The following is a 19451-nucleotide window of genomic DNA, read 5'->3' as shown; positions in this document are numbered from 1 at the left end:
GCATGGAGTTCCAGCGGAGGGAAGGAAGAGTGGGAGGCAGTGGATGATACCAAATACAAAGGGGGGGGGGAAGAGAGAGGAAGAAGTTAAAAAACCATGAAGCCAGACTCCTTTGATTTCACTCTCTTAAGTTACATAAAGAAGCAGTCACGTTGTGGGAACAGCAGTGTGACCATGAATACTGGAGTTAGCAGTACTCTAGTTTCCCCTCCTTATTTTCTATGGTTCATTTTCCATGTCACTGGTTCTTTTGTGTTCTCCTTTTTCACCTATTGGCTGCTCTTGCTGATTGGCATGCAGAGAAGCAGAGCTACATAGTCCACACCCGACAGAGGTATCCACGCTACACCTGCGCTTCACAGAGAGATCCTCAATCTCTTGTCCTTCCACAGCAGAGCCCTGTTTTCAGTGCAGTAACACTAACAAAGGCTAAGCTAAACTATATTACTGTATATATGGGGGAGGGGAGAAAGTGAGCAAGAGAGCCTAGGGGAAAAAAGAGTACAGGTATGAGCAAGTCTTTGGGGATGCATTGAGCACTGGCGGGGACTCCGATAGAATGTAAAGTCCTTGACCTACGTTGTGGGGTTATTGTGATGATAAAGGGAGTGGGCAGGGCACCTCTCCATATTGCCTTGAGTTCGTTGGAGAAAAGATGGAATATAAATTTAACAAATAAATGAAACCTGAAGAGAGGGATCAACATGGAGAAAAAGGACTCGCCCCTTCCTCGCGATTGTGCAGCTCTTGCCCCATTTTTCAGTGTCTACAACTGCATATAAATGTTTGAGCAAAGGAGACCTATCTGTTAGAGGTCTGTACATATAAACTTCCATTGGAACTAGAACTGAGGGTTCTGTCTCCGAACCCTCATGTAAAGTCTCTGGGGATATTCTTGTTGACACTGGTGGAAAGCCACAGAAACTCTGTAGTCGATTGCCCAAATCAGGTAGGGGAGACTCTAATCCTTCCACATGTGGATCTTCAGCCAATTGTAGTCAGAATGGCTATAGTGCTAAATCTTCAAAGTGGTGACAGTATGAATGTGGACAGAAAATGACATTCGGTAATAGGGGAAAATTCCCAGGATGTGTTCAATGCAAAAAGAGTAAGTTGGTACTTTGCTTTCAGAAGTTGCTGTCTTTGTTTAAATTTTGAAAATCCTGCACGTAGCTGACAAATATGGTTGCTTTCACTGTTCAACTACTTAGGGAAGCAATATGTACATTTTAAAATGAGCCTGAAATTAAATCTGTACCTATGATGTGGAAGGAGGAGGTTCAATGAAATTACACCTGCCCTCAAAAATATATTTGTTGGTAGATATGATGGCCAAGTTTGCTATGCTGGTGCCAGGAAGTGTGCTGCTGGTTTGAGAAGACAGGACTTTGATGCTCCTTCATTCTTCTCTGCTTTATGTTAATACCTGAGCATGAACAGATTTCATAGAATTGCATCTGCTTTGTAGGAGTATATGTGGGAAAACATGCAAGAAGATGAATACACATGCCCTACAGGGGACGGATTACAGGTTTTTTCTCCTAAGAGTTGCATAATGCAAAAGAGCTCACAGGGATCATTTTTATCTCCTATTCATTTTCCCCTGGTCTCTCTTCACCAGCCAGCATACTGTACTCCATCTGATTCTGCACCCAAGGTGGCTTTGCTGTGGAGTAAAATCTCAACCAGTATGTAACTCCAATGTCAAATTTATGTGCATATTAATTACCGTATTTTTTGCACCATAAGACACACTTTTTTCCACAGAACAGGGGGGTGGGAAGTCTGTGCATCTTATGGAGTGAAGAAAACAGATTATATTTTCCTGTTTTCTTCTCCTAAAAAATTGGTGCATCTTATGGAAAGGTGCGTCTTATGGAGCGAAAAATACGGTAAGCTACAGCATGAGGCCTCAAAATATCAAGGGCTGCTACATTAAAAAAATAAGAAAAAATAGAACAATAAACATTTTTATAACGTTTTAAGACCTTCTAAATGTTATTTAGCCTTGGGCCTCAGCACATATTAATCAGGCCCACCATAGTGGAATTGCTCGGTCTATTCCCCACATAGAGTAGACTTAATACGTTCTTTAGAATGTAGCCTTGGAAAACAACTCTTGTACAGACAAACAGAGATTATTGCCTCTAATCATTTTTGACTTGGGGCTGCATTCTGAAGTTGCACCTGAAACACTGTGATGGGGCATTTTCACCACTTTGAGGAAAGAACTCTGGTGATTACAGAGTTGATCAGGAGTAAACAGCAGATACTATCTTATCTCACTTAGCTAGGGCAACTCTGATAGGTTTAATTGAGAATAAGCATGCTTAGGACCATGTGTCATGTGTTGAATGTTGTCAAACAACAGAAAGTTGCCACTTCAGGACGTTTATTTTCTGGCAGACTTCAGATCCTACTTTCGTGGCAATGTTTTTTCAGAGCCTAGACCTAAGCCGTAGATATTCCTGAAAGTTAATTAGATTGGTGCCAGGAGGGTTTTTTATTTTCTTCAAATAGCTGACGCATTGGGTTTCCATTATAGGCCATGGGCTGCAAAGATAACTGCTGCCTGGTATAGCATAACACAGACAGCGTAATGAATTCCTGGTGGCTGACGAGGCTAAGGGAGGGAAGCCGGTATTATTTGGGTGATAAACACAGTTTTGTAAGAGGAAACGGTTGGTATGAAAACACATCCCGAAGACTGATGTCGCAGCTTAATTGAAACCCAGGGGCTTCCAGCTCAAAGGAAAATAATATGAATTTCTCTGCTTCTGCAACTTGTAAAAAGTGCTGTCAGATGTGCTGTATAAATGTGAAATACGGTATGTTTAGTTGGATTGAATTGGAAACTCACTATGAGGACTAAAACAACACATGACTTTTGCATGTGTTGTTGTGGGGAAAGCTGGGAAGGTGTTCAAAGAACGCAGCTGCTCTGATCTAAAAACATCTAAAGTCCATGCTGTGGATTTAAAAACAAAACTCTGTTTGCCACATTTCTCATCCAGGTGTTTCTTGCCTGTTTGTCTCCAATACCAAAGTCAAGGAGTGCCTAACTTTCCCCCTTCTCCTTATCACACTCTTCACTTGGCAAGCAATATATTCGCAGGGCAGAGATTCAGCTCTGTTTTGGGCTCCCCAGGGGAACGGGAGCCCAGAAAGATCAGGGTCGTTGCTTATTTGGGGAGCCTACACATGAAGAGAAATCTCTCTTCTGTGGATACATGATTCTTCACATGGGAAAAGCAATGGCCAAGAGCAGAGAGGCATAGGTGTTCTCTTCTAAGCATGTTGAAAGTATGTACCACCCCCACCCCCCACAGACACCACTAAATAAACAGGGGAATTCAGGTGATATGGAAGGAATTTCCATTGTTCTCTCTGATCAGTGACTGGTGATACCAGAAGGCATTCCATGGCATACCAGTGGGTTTTAGAGCAATTGGACAGCAATGCTTTGAAGAGCGACGCTTCCTCATCCCTTCTCTATTTTCAAATCGTTATTATACTGGTAATATTCTATTTGTCTTCCTATTCTATTTCTCTTTGTATGGATAACAACCCTAATAACTAAACTGCTGAGTTTGGCTGTGAAAGAGCCAGAGATTCATGCTTATATTCAGCCATGAAATGAAGATTAGGCACATTTGTAGAAGGTAAAGTCTGTGAATCTCAGGTAGGGATATAAATATGTGCATGGCACCTACAGTTACAGAACTGTGTGCTAGGGTTCTGTGCTTATTTTCACTTCTTTCATTGTACAAAGTCTACCAACATGACAAATAATATGTCTGAAGCTTTTGCTTTTCCCCCTTTCGAGACAGCAGCTGTTGTATGCTTTAGTCTGTATACAGTTTAGATTGTGATTATGGTGTGATACGTTTCATGTTTGTCTCATAGTAAGGCTTCATTCCATGTTGCACAACAAACAGTTTTTAGAACAGAAAAAATGAAGAATTAAAAGTGGCTTTCACAGGAAGGCATCTTTTCCACAACAGTCTGGGATTTGCTGATAGGGTTTGGCTTTGTAGATATGAAGCTTCAGTATAACAATAGCAGCAGCACTGATACGAATTGGAACTACTGAGTCTTTTGAGTATTTTTAAAAATAATCTGTCTAGAAAGTGGTTCCTACTATCACCACTGTTCCTGCTGCTGCTCCTGGGAATATTGTCAGTAGAAATTTGTTCTGGACCAGATCACCCTAGCTTTTTATGGAATAAGGAAATCATCATGGTATCGCTATTTGTATGCTCATTATGTAAGGTATTTACTGTTAGCAAACAGATAGTTTTCATGTACATGTATAGACACCTAAATTTTGTCTTTGCAGCATCAGGAAACAACCAGGAAGCCTATCATTAACCTTAATTTTCTGTTTCATCCAAACTGGGGAAGCTACTATAACCTAGCTTCGGAACAGGTTTGGATATTATATCATGGTTTGAACTTGGTTTAAATAAACTCGGAAAAGTTATCTCTTTTCTTTACCTTAACTCCAAGAATCTTCCGAAGGAGATTTTGGGGGTTGTAGTCCAAGAAAGAAACTTCTTAAGAAAGGAACTTCTTAAGAAAGGAACTTAAGTCTTCCAGTTTAGATGAAGGGTAAAATGTGTCCCATTAATTAGAGCCTTTTTGGTGTAAATCACCTGCAGGGAAGGTATATAGGGAAACTGCTGGATCATTATGTCCCTTGTATTTCTACCCTGCTGTTCCTAAAGCTTTTTCAGCTCTCTTTTCTGACTAGGAACACTGGGCCCAACACATGGACAGTGTCTGCACTTTAATGCCTCTTTCCCTTGTACTTTTGCCAGTTCTGAGCCTTTGTATAGTATTTGCCTTTTTGAAGTCTGAGGTCGCTTTTGTTATCGGCACACAGGACTATGATAACAAGCTTTCACTTTTGCTGCAGCACAAAAGAACCACAACTAATTTGACTAATCTGACTTTTGTGCAAAGAGGAAGAACCCATGAATGTTAGCAACAACAAGTCACTTGGTAACAAGAATCCTTATAGGTTTCTGTCATTATGTGGACTGCGAATAATCCCCATTTGTTTAACAATAAATCCACAGGTAGAGGGAAACAAATCTGCTTCCTGTCTGATGCCTTGGGGAGGATGTCCAATACTTTGAGGTCATCCTTTCGCATTGTTCATGGTCTGTCATGGTTTGAATAATATCATATGTTCACTGGTTTGCCCCAATCATGCAAGCATTTCAGTTTAACATGCTGTTGGAAATATTTCAGCCACATATATATTCTTAATATACAACTCCACATTAGCCCAAAATGTCTGTGTATATGATCTGTCTTCAGTTCACAATGCTTGGAGACGGTTGTTGAATTGCTAGTCAAGGAAAAGGCTATTGACTGAGATGTGCTTTGAATAGTTATAGGTTTTGCCATGTGATGTATTTAAAACAATCCTAAATTGGATCCCTTTGGCTGCTTTTGGTACAAGGCCATCAGCATTCATAGTATTAGGCCTTTCTGGTCTGGATAGTTGTTGCTGCCATTCATGTTGCATGGCATTATATTTGTTTGTTTGTTTGTTTGTTTGTTTGTTTGTTCGTTCATTCATTCATTCATTCATTCATTCATTCATTCATTCATTCAGGTTTTTTCCTTTGTATGGTAGATGTACGTCTGTCTTGCCAGCTGTAAATAAGTATTTTGCCAATAGCAATTGCTCAGAAAAAAACAAACATGCTGACCACTAGTTTAATTCCAAACTTCAGGAGTATAGATTAAGTGTACACATATCTTTAGATATAGATAAAAAATTCTAATACAAAATTAATTCACTGTAGGACATATTACTAAAAAGGGGTTAACTTCAGATCAGGAGTCTCAAACATTCGGCCCGGGGGCCATTTGTGGGCCGCCGGATGATAGTTTGCGGCCCCCACCTTGCCTGCCCCCCCGAAGCACCCACACGTCCTCTGCTTTCAAGAGTCAAAAAAAAGCCTAGCCTCACTTGCCAGCTCTCTCCCAAGACAGCGTCTCTTGCACCCTCCATCCAGAACTGCAGCCTGCCAGCCAGTCCACCTGTCTGCCAGCTGGCAGGCTGCAGTTCCGGATGGAGGGTGCAAGAAGCTCTGTCTTGGGAGAGAGCCGGCGAGCAAGGCGCACTGCCGGCCCTTTTCCCCAAGTGCCTGAGTCACCGCCGAGCAATGGCTGAGAGCGGAGCTCGCTCCCGGCCCATCCTCGAAGAGCACCTCCAAGCCACCAACAGTAGTTACTGCCACCTCTTCTCTGGTTCTCTTTCTCTCTCGGCACCCCCAGCACCAGCCTGGCCAGCAGCCACCTCAGCATCCGGTGGTGCTTCCTCCTCCTCCTCCTCCTCCTCCTCTTCATCCTGCTTCAGACGCCTCGGCTCTGGGGTAGCTGCTGCTGCTGAGTGCACCTTTTTTTGAGGGGGGCCCTCAGAGGAAGGTTGCCAGACTTCCGTGTGTGTGTGCGTGCGTGCGTGCAGGTGCGCACACCTATGGGGGGGCACTCTGTTCTGTTTAATTTCGCGGGTACCAGTGGGGGCTTTTCTCCTTTGGCAAGGCGAATTCTGTGAGGGTTTTTTTATTATTATTATTATGTTGTGTCCCCCCCCCCCCGGCTAGATGGTTGCTGGTGCTCCCTCCCTTCTCCGCTTCTTTGTCCTGCTGGTGGTGGTGAAGAAGAAGCCAGAGGGGGCCGTGGCCGGCGACGAGGGCTCACGCCCCCCCCTCCTCAGAGCCCCAGCTGAGCTAAGGAAACTCCTGGGTGGCTTCCTCGGCCTCATGCTCTGCTTGGCAGAAAATCTGAGGGAGCCCAGCCTCACCCAGATTCTGCTTTCAGTGGCCCCCAGGTAAATTGAGTTTGATACCCCTGCTCCAGATGGAATCTTTTTTGGTTATTCAGTTTAAATTAAAATTGTTTTACATTTTCTTAACATTTCTGTGAGTGCATGTTGTTAATCAAGAGAAGGTTGATTTAAGGTTCAAAGACCTTAAAATCCATGCAGGCTTCCGTAGTGAGATATGTTGCTTTAGATAGCCTGGAGCTGACCTGTGTAGGGTTTTATAATCAGCACTTTGAACTGGTCCCAGGAATGAACTAACATTGAATTCTATTGTTGTAATGGGGGATAACAGGTTCCTTTTAACCAGCCTCAGTCAACAGTGTCAAACCTGATGTAGTTTCTGAACAGAGAACCAGGTGGGCAAAGCTGGGAGATATTGCCTCCACCACCACCAGATCAGTGCATTTATCCATGATCAAGTCTTATCCTTCACCACCTGGCATTTAGCAGATCTATTAAATCAAAGCACAACACATGACAGCACTAAATCTCCTTTACATTATGACATTGGCTTAATATGTGATTGTCAGTAACAACTTGTGAAAAAGGCTTTTGAAGATCCTGCACCTCCCTTAAATTGAGATACCTTCGCCACAGATCTATAAGTGGGCTAGAGTTTCCTCCATTAAAACAGAATGGAAAGCAATATGTTATTAGATTAGCATATATGATAAAATAGGGTGTGGATGCATGCAAACATTAATTATTCTGGAGTGAGTTTAATAGATTAGACTTTTCCTGGTCTTGAAATTCTAGTATTTAATCCAGTGGTTCTTAACCTTGGGTTACTCAGGTGTTTTTGAACTGCAACTCCCAGAAACCCCAGCCAGCACAGCTGGTGGTGAAGGCTTCTGGGAGTTGCAGTCCAAAAACACCTGAGTAACCCAAGGTTAAGAACCACTGATTTAATCCATGATTTGAAATTCCTTTTTAAAATCATTTTTTGAATCCTGCAAAACCTTTCATGTTATCACATCTAACTTTTAAAATATGTGTTCCCAAGAAGTTGGGAAGTATAATTTATTAGGTTTGGGGCTTCCATTTTGTCTAGAAACATCAAGTTCCAGACAGCTTCTTGTTTTCCACTGGGGCTTTCTTAAATTCTTAAAGCCACACGCATGGACTAAAAGAAAGACACCGGATCACGAAATTAAACCCTTGCTATCTCTGACCCTGAAATAATTTATCCCAATCAAAGGAAACATTTGCATGCAAGAACTGGTGGAACCATCAAGAATAGCTCTGAATGCTTAACTACCACATTGAACTGATGTTTGTAGGGCATTATTAGCATGCCATTCTCTGCTGTTCATTGATTATGCGCTTTTACCATCTCCCCTTAATATTTTACAGTGGATTAAACTGAGTACAGTATCATATTTCCAAGGATAGACTGGATCTGCTTCTAAAAGATCTTCCTGGCCAGTTCAGTAGATTCCCCCCCCCATTCCACAACTAGCCTCATAGGGTCCCTTTAACCTGTGTGAGGGGATAAGTGGCTGGGAGGCTGCGTACATCTAAGTATGAATCCAATTTAGTGAGCCCAGATACTACAGATAATGGTCTTTCTTTGTGGTTGCAGTTTCCTTGAACAGGATTTTAAGTTATCATCTGACCTTGAGCTGAAACAGGTGTGTTTAGGGATTAGGTCCAAATCTGAATGTGTTCTGTATTATATGTCCAAAGAAAGTACAGACAACAGTTTATTCTGCCGCACAAATTAATAGTACTTGTAGTTAGATAAAGCGTATCTCTGGTCACTATGACTAGTTATATGGAGTTATTTTTACTTCCCTCTGCTTGACATTAAACTTTCTTGGTCAACTATGCTATGTCCGTAGGTACTTGGACATGCTGTATGTGTCAAACGGTGTAACTGAGCCACGTTGAGTTAAGAGAAAGTTGATCCTGCATTAAAGACAAGGATTGAAAATTTGTTCTCAGATTTTTCCAGGCTTGTCAAGTTTATAATCCCTAGTGCTGAACTTTTTTCCTAGGAGAAAACTCCTTAATGGCAGTTCACATCTTTTGCATTAGGGAGAACCTCTGGAGTAGTCTAAGAAGCTGCCATTGGTGTCTGCCACATGTTGTGATTTGGGTCAAATCCAGACTGAAGGACTAACATTTTCTGTTTTAGTGTCTTTGTAGTAGCTATGATTCAAGAGACTTTCAGATATGAAACATGTTCTGCCTCCATTCTTTTCTTTGGCATCAGAAGAAGCCATAGAATATGAGACAGTCTAATCTAGCAGACAGAGAAGGGCCATTTAGGGATTGCTGACCATTGATCATATTAACTAGTCAGGTACAAGTTGGTCTATTTATTTATTTTATTTATTTATTTATTTGATTTTTACCCCGCCCCTCTAGACCATGTCTACTCGGGGCGGCTTACAAAATAAAACAAAACAGTATAAAAATATATAAAATCATAAAAATTACAACTACAGTTTCAATTTAAAACAATTAATTTAAAGAGAGGATTACCAAGATGGAATAGCAAAGAAAAAGAAAAAGAGAAAGACTTAATTGACTGGAGGGAAGGCCTGCTTGAATAACCAAGTTTTTAACTGGCTTTTAAAAACACCCAGCGAGGGTGCCAGCCGAATTTCTGTTGGAAGGGCGTTCCACAGCCGAGGAGCCACCGCCGAGAAGGCCCGGTTTCTTGTTTTTTCCTTCCGGGCCTCTCTCGGCGTCAGACCCCTCAGCCGCCCCTGCTGGCTATGTCGGGTGATTCGGGTAGATCTGGGTGGGAGAAGACGGTCTGCCAAATATTGAGGTCCCAAACCGTTTAGGGCTTTATAAGTGATCATTAGCACTTTGAAGTCAACGCGGAAACGGATGGGTAACCAGTGCAAAGCAGCCAGGGTGGGGGAGATATGCTGGTGTTTTCTCACCCCACTAAGGAGCCTGGCTGCTGCATTCTGGACCATCTGAAGTTTCCGCGTCAGCCTCAAAGGCAGCCCCACGTAGAGTGCATTACAATGGTCTAATCTCGAGATTACGAGCGCATGGACTAGAGTAGTGAGGCCCCCCCGATCAAGATATGGTCGCAGCTGGGCAATCCGCCATAGATGAAAATAGGCGGAGCGGACCACGGACGCCACCTGGGTTTCCATGGTAAGCGCCGGGTCCAGATGTATTCCCAAGCTGCGGACCTCACTCTTTGCGGCAAGGGTCGTCCCTCCAAAATCTAGAGATTTTGAAGGAAACTAGATTAGGGGAAGCTGGTACAGGGTGATATGACTTGGTGTGGCCATTCATATGGAACAGTGGATCCTCAACTTACGGAATTACTCCGTATTGGAACTGTGGCCGCAGGTCGAAAATTCCGTAGGTCGAGGCTCCATTTCCCATAGGAATGCATTGAAAACCCATTAATCCGTAACTGGCCGGAGAAAAAAATCCGGGGCTTCCAAAGCTGCACCCGCTGCCCTCACGGGGACAGGAGGCAGAGGGCACCAGGGACAGGAGACAAGATGCCAGTGGGTCCAGCTTTCTAAGCCCCAAAAGCCGGCAGCGGGCGCGGATCGGCTTTTGGGCGGATTGGCTTTCGGCTTTCAGAACTTAGAAAGGTGCACCCACTGCTGCCCTCTGGGCACCAGAGACAAGAGGCCAGTGGGTCCAGCTTTCTTAGCCCTGAAAGCCCAAACCAGGCAGCGGGCGCAGAGCAGCATTCGGCTTTTCCCGCCTCCCCTCACTCTCAGCTTTGGAAGCCGAAAGCTGCTCTGCCCCCGCTGCCAGCTTTGGGCTTTCGGGGCTTAGACCTGCAGCCTACGGACTCGAAGTGGGAGGCGGGGAAAGTGCCAAATTTGAATTTGGCGCTTTCCCCACCTCACCCTTCTGGTCCGTAGGTCGATTCTCCGGCTGCAAGTCAAAGTGAAATTTTGCGGCCAGAGAAGACTGTAAGTCGAAAAGTAAGTCGAGACTCCACTGTACTTGATTGTTATACACTGAAATAGTGGCAGATGAAAGTGTTAACATAATCCATTGAGATTCTTTGTATTCTAAAATGATGTGAAGATATGTTAGACCTCTGTATGTAATATCACAGCTTTCATGCAAAGGCAAGACAGTACTTGATGTTGCATCTCAAAGGTAAATGTGCACATGTGAACAGCTCACACTGCCTGTGCATAATCTTGTTTTATTTTCGGATAGCTCTGGATGGTTGTTATCAGAAACACAGGAAGCAGTTTTGCTCTTTATCAGATGGAGTACAGTACACCTGCTAGGAGAGTGTCCTTGCAGAGCAGGTTTTTGGATTTAATCTGTAGGCATTTGACTGTGGTAGCCATGCTGTTGAGATAGATAGATAGACAGACAGACAGACAGTTTTTGTATATCTTTGCATATACAGTATTGGAAACCTTAGAATACTGGCATGATCATAAGATTTCCATGAGCAGAAATTGTATTTACTTATTGCCTCTGGTGGCAGAAGCAAGAAGACTGTGATTCTTGCTGATTCCCTCCTTCTCAGTGTGCCCCCAAGTTATCTTCTCCACTTTGAAACTATGTGGAATGTAGTGTTGGGGGAGGAGTGTTCTGGGAGAAGCAAAACTCTGGCCTCTTTTCTCCTTCTATAAGTACCTATAAACCTCCCATGGATTCAGGATCTTTGCCAAGGTGTTTATTTAAAAAGCAAAAATTAAAAAAAGCAATGGCAGACAGATGTCCTACATGGAGAAGATAGGTCAGATTTGTTTTTGTTTCATGTACATTATGTAACAGATGCCTCTGGCCTCCAAAAGCAGAGATTTCTATTGACAGAGGGTTCTTTTTTTTAAAAAAAGCAGCAAAGCAGAACAAAAACGTTTTAAAGCCACAGGTTATGTTACACTGCAACACTCTTAGGAAGCAGTTTATATGTCATGGGCAGATGACGACCTACCTAAAAACACTGCACCAGGTCTAACAGTAAGGTAGACTTTTTCCTGTACTAAATTATTTAAGGAAGCAATGAACTCTGCAAGCTGGTTTTCGAAAAAGAATTTCGGCACCTTGTATAATAAGTCACACATGAACTTGTTTCATGAGGAAACCAAAACATATTTTCATGATTTAGTCAGCCCAATGAATATACCATTCAGAAAAGTCATGTTGGTGCTTGCAGTATTTCTGCTAAAGCATGCAGAAATCTTGCAGAACCTTGTTGACCTAATTAAGAATACAAACAGAAAGTTTGGTTTTCTTTTTTATCAGCAACCATGCATGCCTTTTTCTTAAAACAATTAAATTGAATTCTGCACGATCCCTAGCTCTTAAGCCAACTTATAACTTCAACGGTCTTTTTTCCTCTCTTTTTTTTAAAAAAAAAAAAATCAAAATTGAGTTTTGTGTCTAAAATAGTGCGTAGCATCCATTTTCCAGATTGATAGGATGAGTGTTCCTTTGTTGTCCAAATGGAGCAGCATGCTTCATTCAGCAAAAAAGTTTTTATTCAGTAAGGGTGACTACTGGCCAATGAACGTTAACTGCTGCTTCTTTCTCATCAGCAACTGTGTTCCTAATCAGAACAGTAATGTAAGTCAACCTCTTTTGTTCAAAATTGTCATGCAAGAAGGCCTATAGGGTTACGTTGCTATGACAGCTGCCGCACACTGTATGAATGAACTAGTTTTTGAGTGGCTAAAACGCAGCCCCCTTTTTCCTAAGGCTAGTAATTGCCTTTGGGATTCTGAGATAGTAGTAACCCACTGCCATTCTTTTGTGGGTTTTTTCTTCTTTTTTAAGTGATGAAAATGCTAGAAAAGATCTGAAGAACTTGCCTGCCTTTCCTACCAAGACTCTGAAGGAACACCCCTCGATTGCTTATTGGTAAGGCACATCTATTTAACTTGTTTATCCTGTTTGAAGCCTGCCTTTTCTTCAGGTCACTGTTCAGATTTCTCCCTCTCTGCTCACTTTATTCTGCGAAGTCATTTAGGTCAGACAGTGAGTTGCTCAAGATCAATCAGTGACCTTTGCAGGTGAGCAGGGCTTTGAGCCAAGGTCTTTCTGCCTGATCCAGGATTCTATAGAATGTATTGCTCTGTCCTCCACACCCAGATAATATACACATAAATATTTTTATGAGACTTTAATTTTCCCTCCAGGCTGTAGAATTTTGGAACACTGCTGAACAAATAGTATAGGTTGTGTTTAACCTTAGTTCTGGATGTAAGAGAGTTGGAAGCCTATTTGAACCCAGGTCTAGGATTTAAAGGTTATTTATGACAAGCTGTAGCTCAGCTTGTGAAAAATATTGATTCTAGCAGTCTTTCTCCAGGAGAGACCTGCTCCGTAGTTATACAAAGTGTGCTGCTTAGTGCACCCTCTGGACAGTTTACAAGTTAATTCAATTATGCATGCTACACGCTGCCACCGCCACCAGCAAGTTGGGTATTCAATTTACAGATCTTGGAAGGATAGACGACTGAGTCAACCCTGAGCCAGCTACATCAGTCCATAGGGATCAAACTCAGAGCAGTTTAAACACTGCTCACCTATGAGTAAAACCCTTTTAATCCTATTGCTTCTGACTGGACATGCCTAGGTATTGCACTGTCTCTCAGGTAAAGCTAGAGGGTCTGGGAAAATTCAGAGACCATTCTCTAGTAAACAGTTTGTGAATGTTAGCCTAGATATTCAGTTATAATCCTGAACAAATACAGTTACCTTATCCAGACATGGTGTGCATACACTGCACAGCTCTTCCCAAGCTTTCTTAATGTCTTGACTTCCTAGCAGGGAGAAAACAGACAAAGGAAAAACAAGCAACGGTGTTATGGTAAAATAGAATGCCTTTTTTATGTAACAGCCATGTCATGTTGATAGTGAAGGTTGACCCAAACATTTTGTTGCCTGAACAAGCTGGTGATGTAATACATTTCATGTACAGGAACTGTTTGGATGAACGTCAGAGTCTTATTGCAGCATGCAATAAAATAAAATAGTAAAATAATGTGTTCTTGGCCAGGTCATGTAGTGCTCTTTCCTCCATCAGAGTAGAATAGCTGAAAAGTTGCTACTGCCATCTTTGAGAGCTGTCAACTGGGGAGGGGGCCCTCCATCAGCCAGACTGGTACTTCCGGAAATAGAAACTCTTCTTAATGTGTCCATGTCTCAGTGTAAAACGTGTGGTGATACTGCAAAAAATTCACAGACCACAGCTATTTGGGTTTATTCAATGGATTACTTGAAATTAAGCAGTTCATCTTCTCCTAATGGACTGTTCTGTTTGTTCCACAGTGAGGACAGAGTTATTGAACATTACATAAAAAATAAGGGGCTGACCAGAGGACAAGCAATTGTTCGGTAAGTCTTTCCTTTGGCTTTTTCTGGAGAAAGGGGAGAATCCAGCAGGGCTTAATCTATTCTATTAAAAAGGTGCTTGATTAATCCATGATTATGAGAACTGGAGTTTAATAATACAACCTTGTGAACTTTCATTTCCCAGAATGTCCCAACCAGCATGTCTGCTGGACTTGATGGCTTGGGAATTCTGGAAGTGGTAGTCCGGGGGGGGGGGGGGGAACGTTTTTCAGGCATAAATTGAAAGGAGATCTAGTTGCCAGTCTTTTGCAAATCCACAGAAATTTGTCAGATTTCTGCAATCCAGAAGCTTTTCAGACCATTTCCTAGCATTCCAACACATATGCGACTTCTACCAGTATTTTCATTGTCCTTTATCCTGGGGACTCCAGTGTGTTTGTCAGCTGAAGAATGCCTTTCATAACTTAGAGCGTAACCAGGAACACATCCAGCAACAGAAGCTGTATAAACAACTGGCAAATCCTATGAATGGCTACCTTGCCGGTCAAATCTCATTTCCTGAGCTCATCTCTCTAATGTTCTGTGTACTTTGTACAGATTTCTCTCATATAAACCTGAGGTGAATCAGTTCACAAAGGAAGTGAATTCAGAAGACCAACTGCCCCTTAGCTAAATTGGGGAAAGACTTTAGAACTTTATTGATGGTGATGATGATGATCATGATGATCATGATGATGATTGAGAGGCCATGGGTTACTGCAAATACAGCAGGTAGTAGAGGAGGAAAAATCGGAGGCTGTGAATCACTGCAAATAGAGCAGGTAGTGTATTATAGTATATTAGAACAACCAGGAAAAATCAATAATCTCTAATACATGGATGCAAAAAGTTCCAGAGATAGAAGCACTGCTGAACACAGTGCAAATTTTTAGTGAAGCTTGTTGATAATTTTGATTATAAAGATATCGAAATGAAATTGGGAATTGACAGATGTGCAGCTTTGTCTATACACCGTGGCAAGGTTTATTTTTCTTCCAGCCAAATTTTCCATTTTGCAGTGCTACGAGTTTTCTGGTTTTTTGCAGCTTGCAACCAAATTCCATGGTTATTATGGTAGCTATGCTATACACGAACTGGTTTGTTTTCTTTAGCGTGTTGGTTGGGACTGTTCTGATGACAACATTGCATCAGTAGATCTTTTACTAGTTTACTTTGTAATTGGCGCAAATTGGGGAGCCTTTGTCTTTCTGTGATCTGGCGTATATTGGTTACTATTTTTTCCTTCAGTGATGTTTGCTGTTCTGTCATCTCATAGTTTCTGGGATGTTCCACAAGTTGTTCCTATTGATGCATTTTATTCCGCTATTGTGTCTACTTCTACCCTCCATTTGTCTTCCATATGATGGTCAATGTTCTGTGTTGATTTTGGCACCTTTTCTAGTTCTTGCAATTCTTGTTCTGAAAACACTTTACTCCAGATGAAAACCTTCTCTGTCAATTAATTGTTCTTAAGTTATGTCACTACCTGGGTGTTTCCTTTTCCAAATTTCCATCATTCTTTTTTGAAAACCACGGGTTGTTGGGTTTGCCTCGTACTAGTCAGGTATAATCACATCCCTTATGAATACACAGTGGAAGTGAAGAACAGATTTAAGGAAGTAGTGATGGACAGAGTGCCTGGAAAACTATGGATGGAAGCTCATAAGATTATACAGGAGGCAGCAATGAAAACCATCCCAAAGAAAAGGAAATGCAAGAAAGCAAAGTGGCTGTCCAACGAGGCCTTACAAATAACAGAGAAGAGAAGGGAAACAAAATGCAAGGGAGATAGGGAAGGTTACAGAAAATTGAATGCTGACTTTCAAAGAATAGCAAGGAGAGACATGAGGCCTTCTTAAATGAACAATTCAAAGATATAGAGGAAAATAATAGAAAGGGAAAAACCAGAGATCTGTTGAAGAAAATTGGAGATATTAAAGGAGCATTTTGTGCAAAGTTGGGCATGATAAAAGGTAGGGACCTAAGGGAAGCAAAAGATATCAAGAAGTGTTGGCAAGAATACACAGAAGAATACACCAGAAAGATCTTGGATGTTCCAGACAACCCAGATGGTGTGGTTGCTGACCCTGAGCCAGATGTCCTGAGGAGTGAAGTCCCAAAGAAGGGCAGTGCCAAGGAATGCTCCAACTACTGTACAGTAGCAAAGATATGCTCAAAATCCTCCAAGGTAGGCTTCAGCGGTATGTGGACTGAAAACTCCCAGAAGTACAATCTGGATTTCGAACGGGCAGAGGAACTAGAGACTGAATTGCTAACATGCAATTATGGATTATGGAGAAAGCCAGAGAGTTCCAGAAGAACATCTACTTCTGCTTCATTGACTATGCAAAAGCCTTTGACTGTGTTGACCACAGCAGACTATGGCAAATCCTTAAAGAAATGGGAGTGCCTGATCACCTTATCCATCTCCTGAGAAATCATTATGTGGGACAGGAAGCAACACTAAGAACGTGATATGGAACAATTGATTGGTTCAAAATTGGGAAAGGAGTACAACAAGGCTGTATATTGCCTCCCTGCTTATTTAACTTATATGCAGAATACATCATCCAAAAGGCGGGAATGGAGGAAACCTAAACCAGAATTAAGATTGCTGGAAGAATTATCAACAACCTCCAATATGCAGATGATACCACTCTGATGGCAGAAAGTGAGGAGGAATTAAAGAACCTCTTAATGAAGGTGAAAGTGCAAAAAATGGTCTGAAGCTCAACATCAAAGAAACTAAGATCATGGCCACTGGTCCCATCCCCTACTGACAAATAGAAGGGGAATATATGGAGGTAGTGACAGATTTTACTTTCTTGGGCTTCATGATCACTGCAGATGGTGACAGCAGCCACGAAATTAAAAGACGCCTGCTTCTTGGGAGGAAATTGATGAGAAACTTAGACAGCATCTTAAAAAGCAGAGACATCACCTTGCCAACAAAGGTCCGCATAATCAAAGCTATGGTTTTTCCAGTAGTGTTGTATGGAAGTGAGAGCTGGACCATATAGAATGCCAAAGAATTTATGCTTTCAAATTGTGGTACTGGAAGAGACTCTTGAGAGTCCCCCGAACTGCAAGGAGATCAAATGTATCAATTCTGAAGGAAATCATCCCTGAGTGCTCACTGGAAGGACAGATCCTGAAGCTGAGGCTTCAGTACTTTGGCCATCTCATGAGAAGATAAGATTCCTTGGAAAAGACCCTGATGTTGGGAAAGTGTGAAGGCAAGAGGAGAAGGAGACGACAGAGGACAAGGTGGTTGGACAGTGTCATCGAAGCTACCAACATGAATCTGATCCAACTCCGGGAGGCAGTGGAAGACAGGAGGGCCTGGTGTGCTCTGGTCCAAGGGGTCACAAAGAGTCGGAAACGACTTAACGACTGAAAAACAACATTTCAGAATTTCTCCGTTTTCAATGATAGTTCAAGTTTAGCATTTACATTGTTCCCGTAGCTTTGCAGCAGTGTGTCCTGGTTCCTCTGTTGAGCCCTGTAGCCCATTTTTCACCAATTGCCCAGGGGCTATACCATCTAATGCGGCCCTTGTTCACCTGAGTGATGACTGATGCAGTATGGATTTCTGTTTATTTCCTCTGTTCATAATTGATGGTTGGTGGACAGAGTTCATCTGGCTTCTCAGCAGAGACCTGTCTGTCTTGGAAGACCCTTCAGTATAGCTCTCAATCTCACTGAAGCACGCAAGCCCCTCCACTTCAACAAGACCTGTGCCTACGGAGGGGAATAATAATAATAATCAAGAGGCTGTGGATTACTGCAAATGCAGCAGGTAGTATATTATAGTATATTATAACAACCGGGAAAAATACAGGGATGACCTAAAACTATATGCAAAGTGTTTCATGGAGATAGAATCACTGCTAAACACAGTGCAAATTTTTATTTAAGATATCCAAATGAAATTGGGAATTGACAGATGTGCAGCTCTGTCTATACACCATGGCAAGATCCAAAAACTAGATGGAATAGAGTTCAAAAGTGGTAATATTATAAAATCGCTCTCAAATGATGAAAATTATAAATACCTTGGAATACTAGAAGCAGATAAGATTGTGTACATAAAAGTTAAAGTACTGGCAGAAAAGGAATATATCAAAAGACTGCGGAAAATCTTAAAATCAAAATTAAATGGAGGAAATAAAATCAAAGCCATAAACACATGGGCAGTTCCAGTAATTAGACACCCAGCTGGAATAACAGATTGAACTCAAAAAAAAAAAAAATAGAAGAATTTGAATCAGAAAACATGGAAACTAATGAACATCCATGCATTACATCTAAAAAGTTATGTGGACTGATTATATTTACCACTAAAAAAATCTGAGGCCATGGATTATTGCAAATACAGCAGGTAGTTGAGGAGTTAAAAAGAAGCATCTACTTGTATCAGTACAAGCAGAGAAAAATTAATATATTCGCGAAGGCTTTCACGGCCGGGATCTAATGGTTGTTCTGGGTTTTTCGGGCTCTTTGGCCGTGTTCTGAAGGTAGTTCTTCCTGACGTTTCACCAGTCTCTGTGGCCGGCATCTTCAGAGGACAGCATATATAAAAAATACCAGTCAGTGTTTTTATAAGTTTGACGGTGCCTGGTATTTTTTAATAATGATGATGGTGGTGGTGGTGGTGATGGTGGTAGTGGTAGTAATAGTAATATGTGCCATCAATGCCATCATGTCAATTTGACTTAAGTCTTTTCAGGGTTTTCAAGGCAGCTAATACATAGGAGTGGTTTTCCATTCCCTTCTTCTAGGGTGCTCTGGGACTGTACAGCTTGCCCATGACTACACAGGCTGACTCTTCTGCCAGGAGGCACAGTGGGGAACTGAACTCCCAACTTCTGGCTCCACGGCTGGATACCTAAGCCACTGAGCTATCCAGCCAGATACAAAACCTGCCAATAAATTCCAAACAGAGTTTCTAAGGGAGTTCAGCTGTGACCCTACTGGCCTTCTCAGCAGCACTAGACGCTGTTCCAAGACCTCTATTCAGAGCACGTTACCATAGCCTCTTGAGACTGAAGGATGCCTACTCTGCCAAGCTGTGACCCAGGCAGAGAGAACTGAATGAGCATCTGTTGTAAACTTTGCCACCACAGTTTGAGATGCTGTTTGGTTGTTAATCAGTAGTGGTTTCACATTATTGAGCACTTTAGAAACTTTGTCTTTGCTTAAATTTGTTTGCATATAAAAAAATAAGTGTTGGATGATATGTTCTAAAAAAGAAGGTGAAAACATACCATTTTAACATTTGAACTTTAGGTTTTCAATAGATTACCACATT

General features: G+C 41.9%; 1 protein-coding gene across 4 annotated transcripts in view; it reads left to right on the top strand.

The window, feature by feature from the left end:
* FRMD4B (FERM domain containing 4B) overlaps positions 1–19451 on the top strand; it is a 268223-nt gene that overhangs the window by 185080 nt on the left and 63692 nt on the right. For all 4 annotated transcript variants that reach the window (XM_072989416.2, XM_072989417.2, XM_072989415.2 and 1 more), the window contains 2 exons: positions 12581–12664; positions 14078–14143. In XM_072989416.2, the coding sequence (XP_072845517.2) occupies positions 12581–12664; positions 14078–14143 (150 nt within the window). The remainder of the gene's footprint in view (positions 1–12580; positions 12665–14077; positions 14144–19451) is intronic.

Source organism: Pogona vitticeps, chromosome 2 (genome assembly GCF_051106095.1).
Source record: "Pogona vitticeps strain Pit_001003342236 chromosome 2, PviZW2.1, whole genome shotgun sequence".
Classification (NCBI taxonomy): Eukaryota; Metazoa; Chordata; class Lepidosauria; order Squamata; family Agamidae; genus Pogona; species Pogona vitticeps.
The sequence above is the reverse complement of the archived record's forward strand: the minus strand, read 5'-3'. Positions and strand labels throughout refer to the sequence as shown.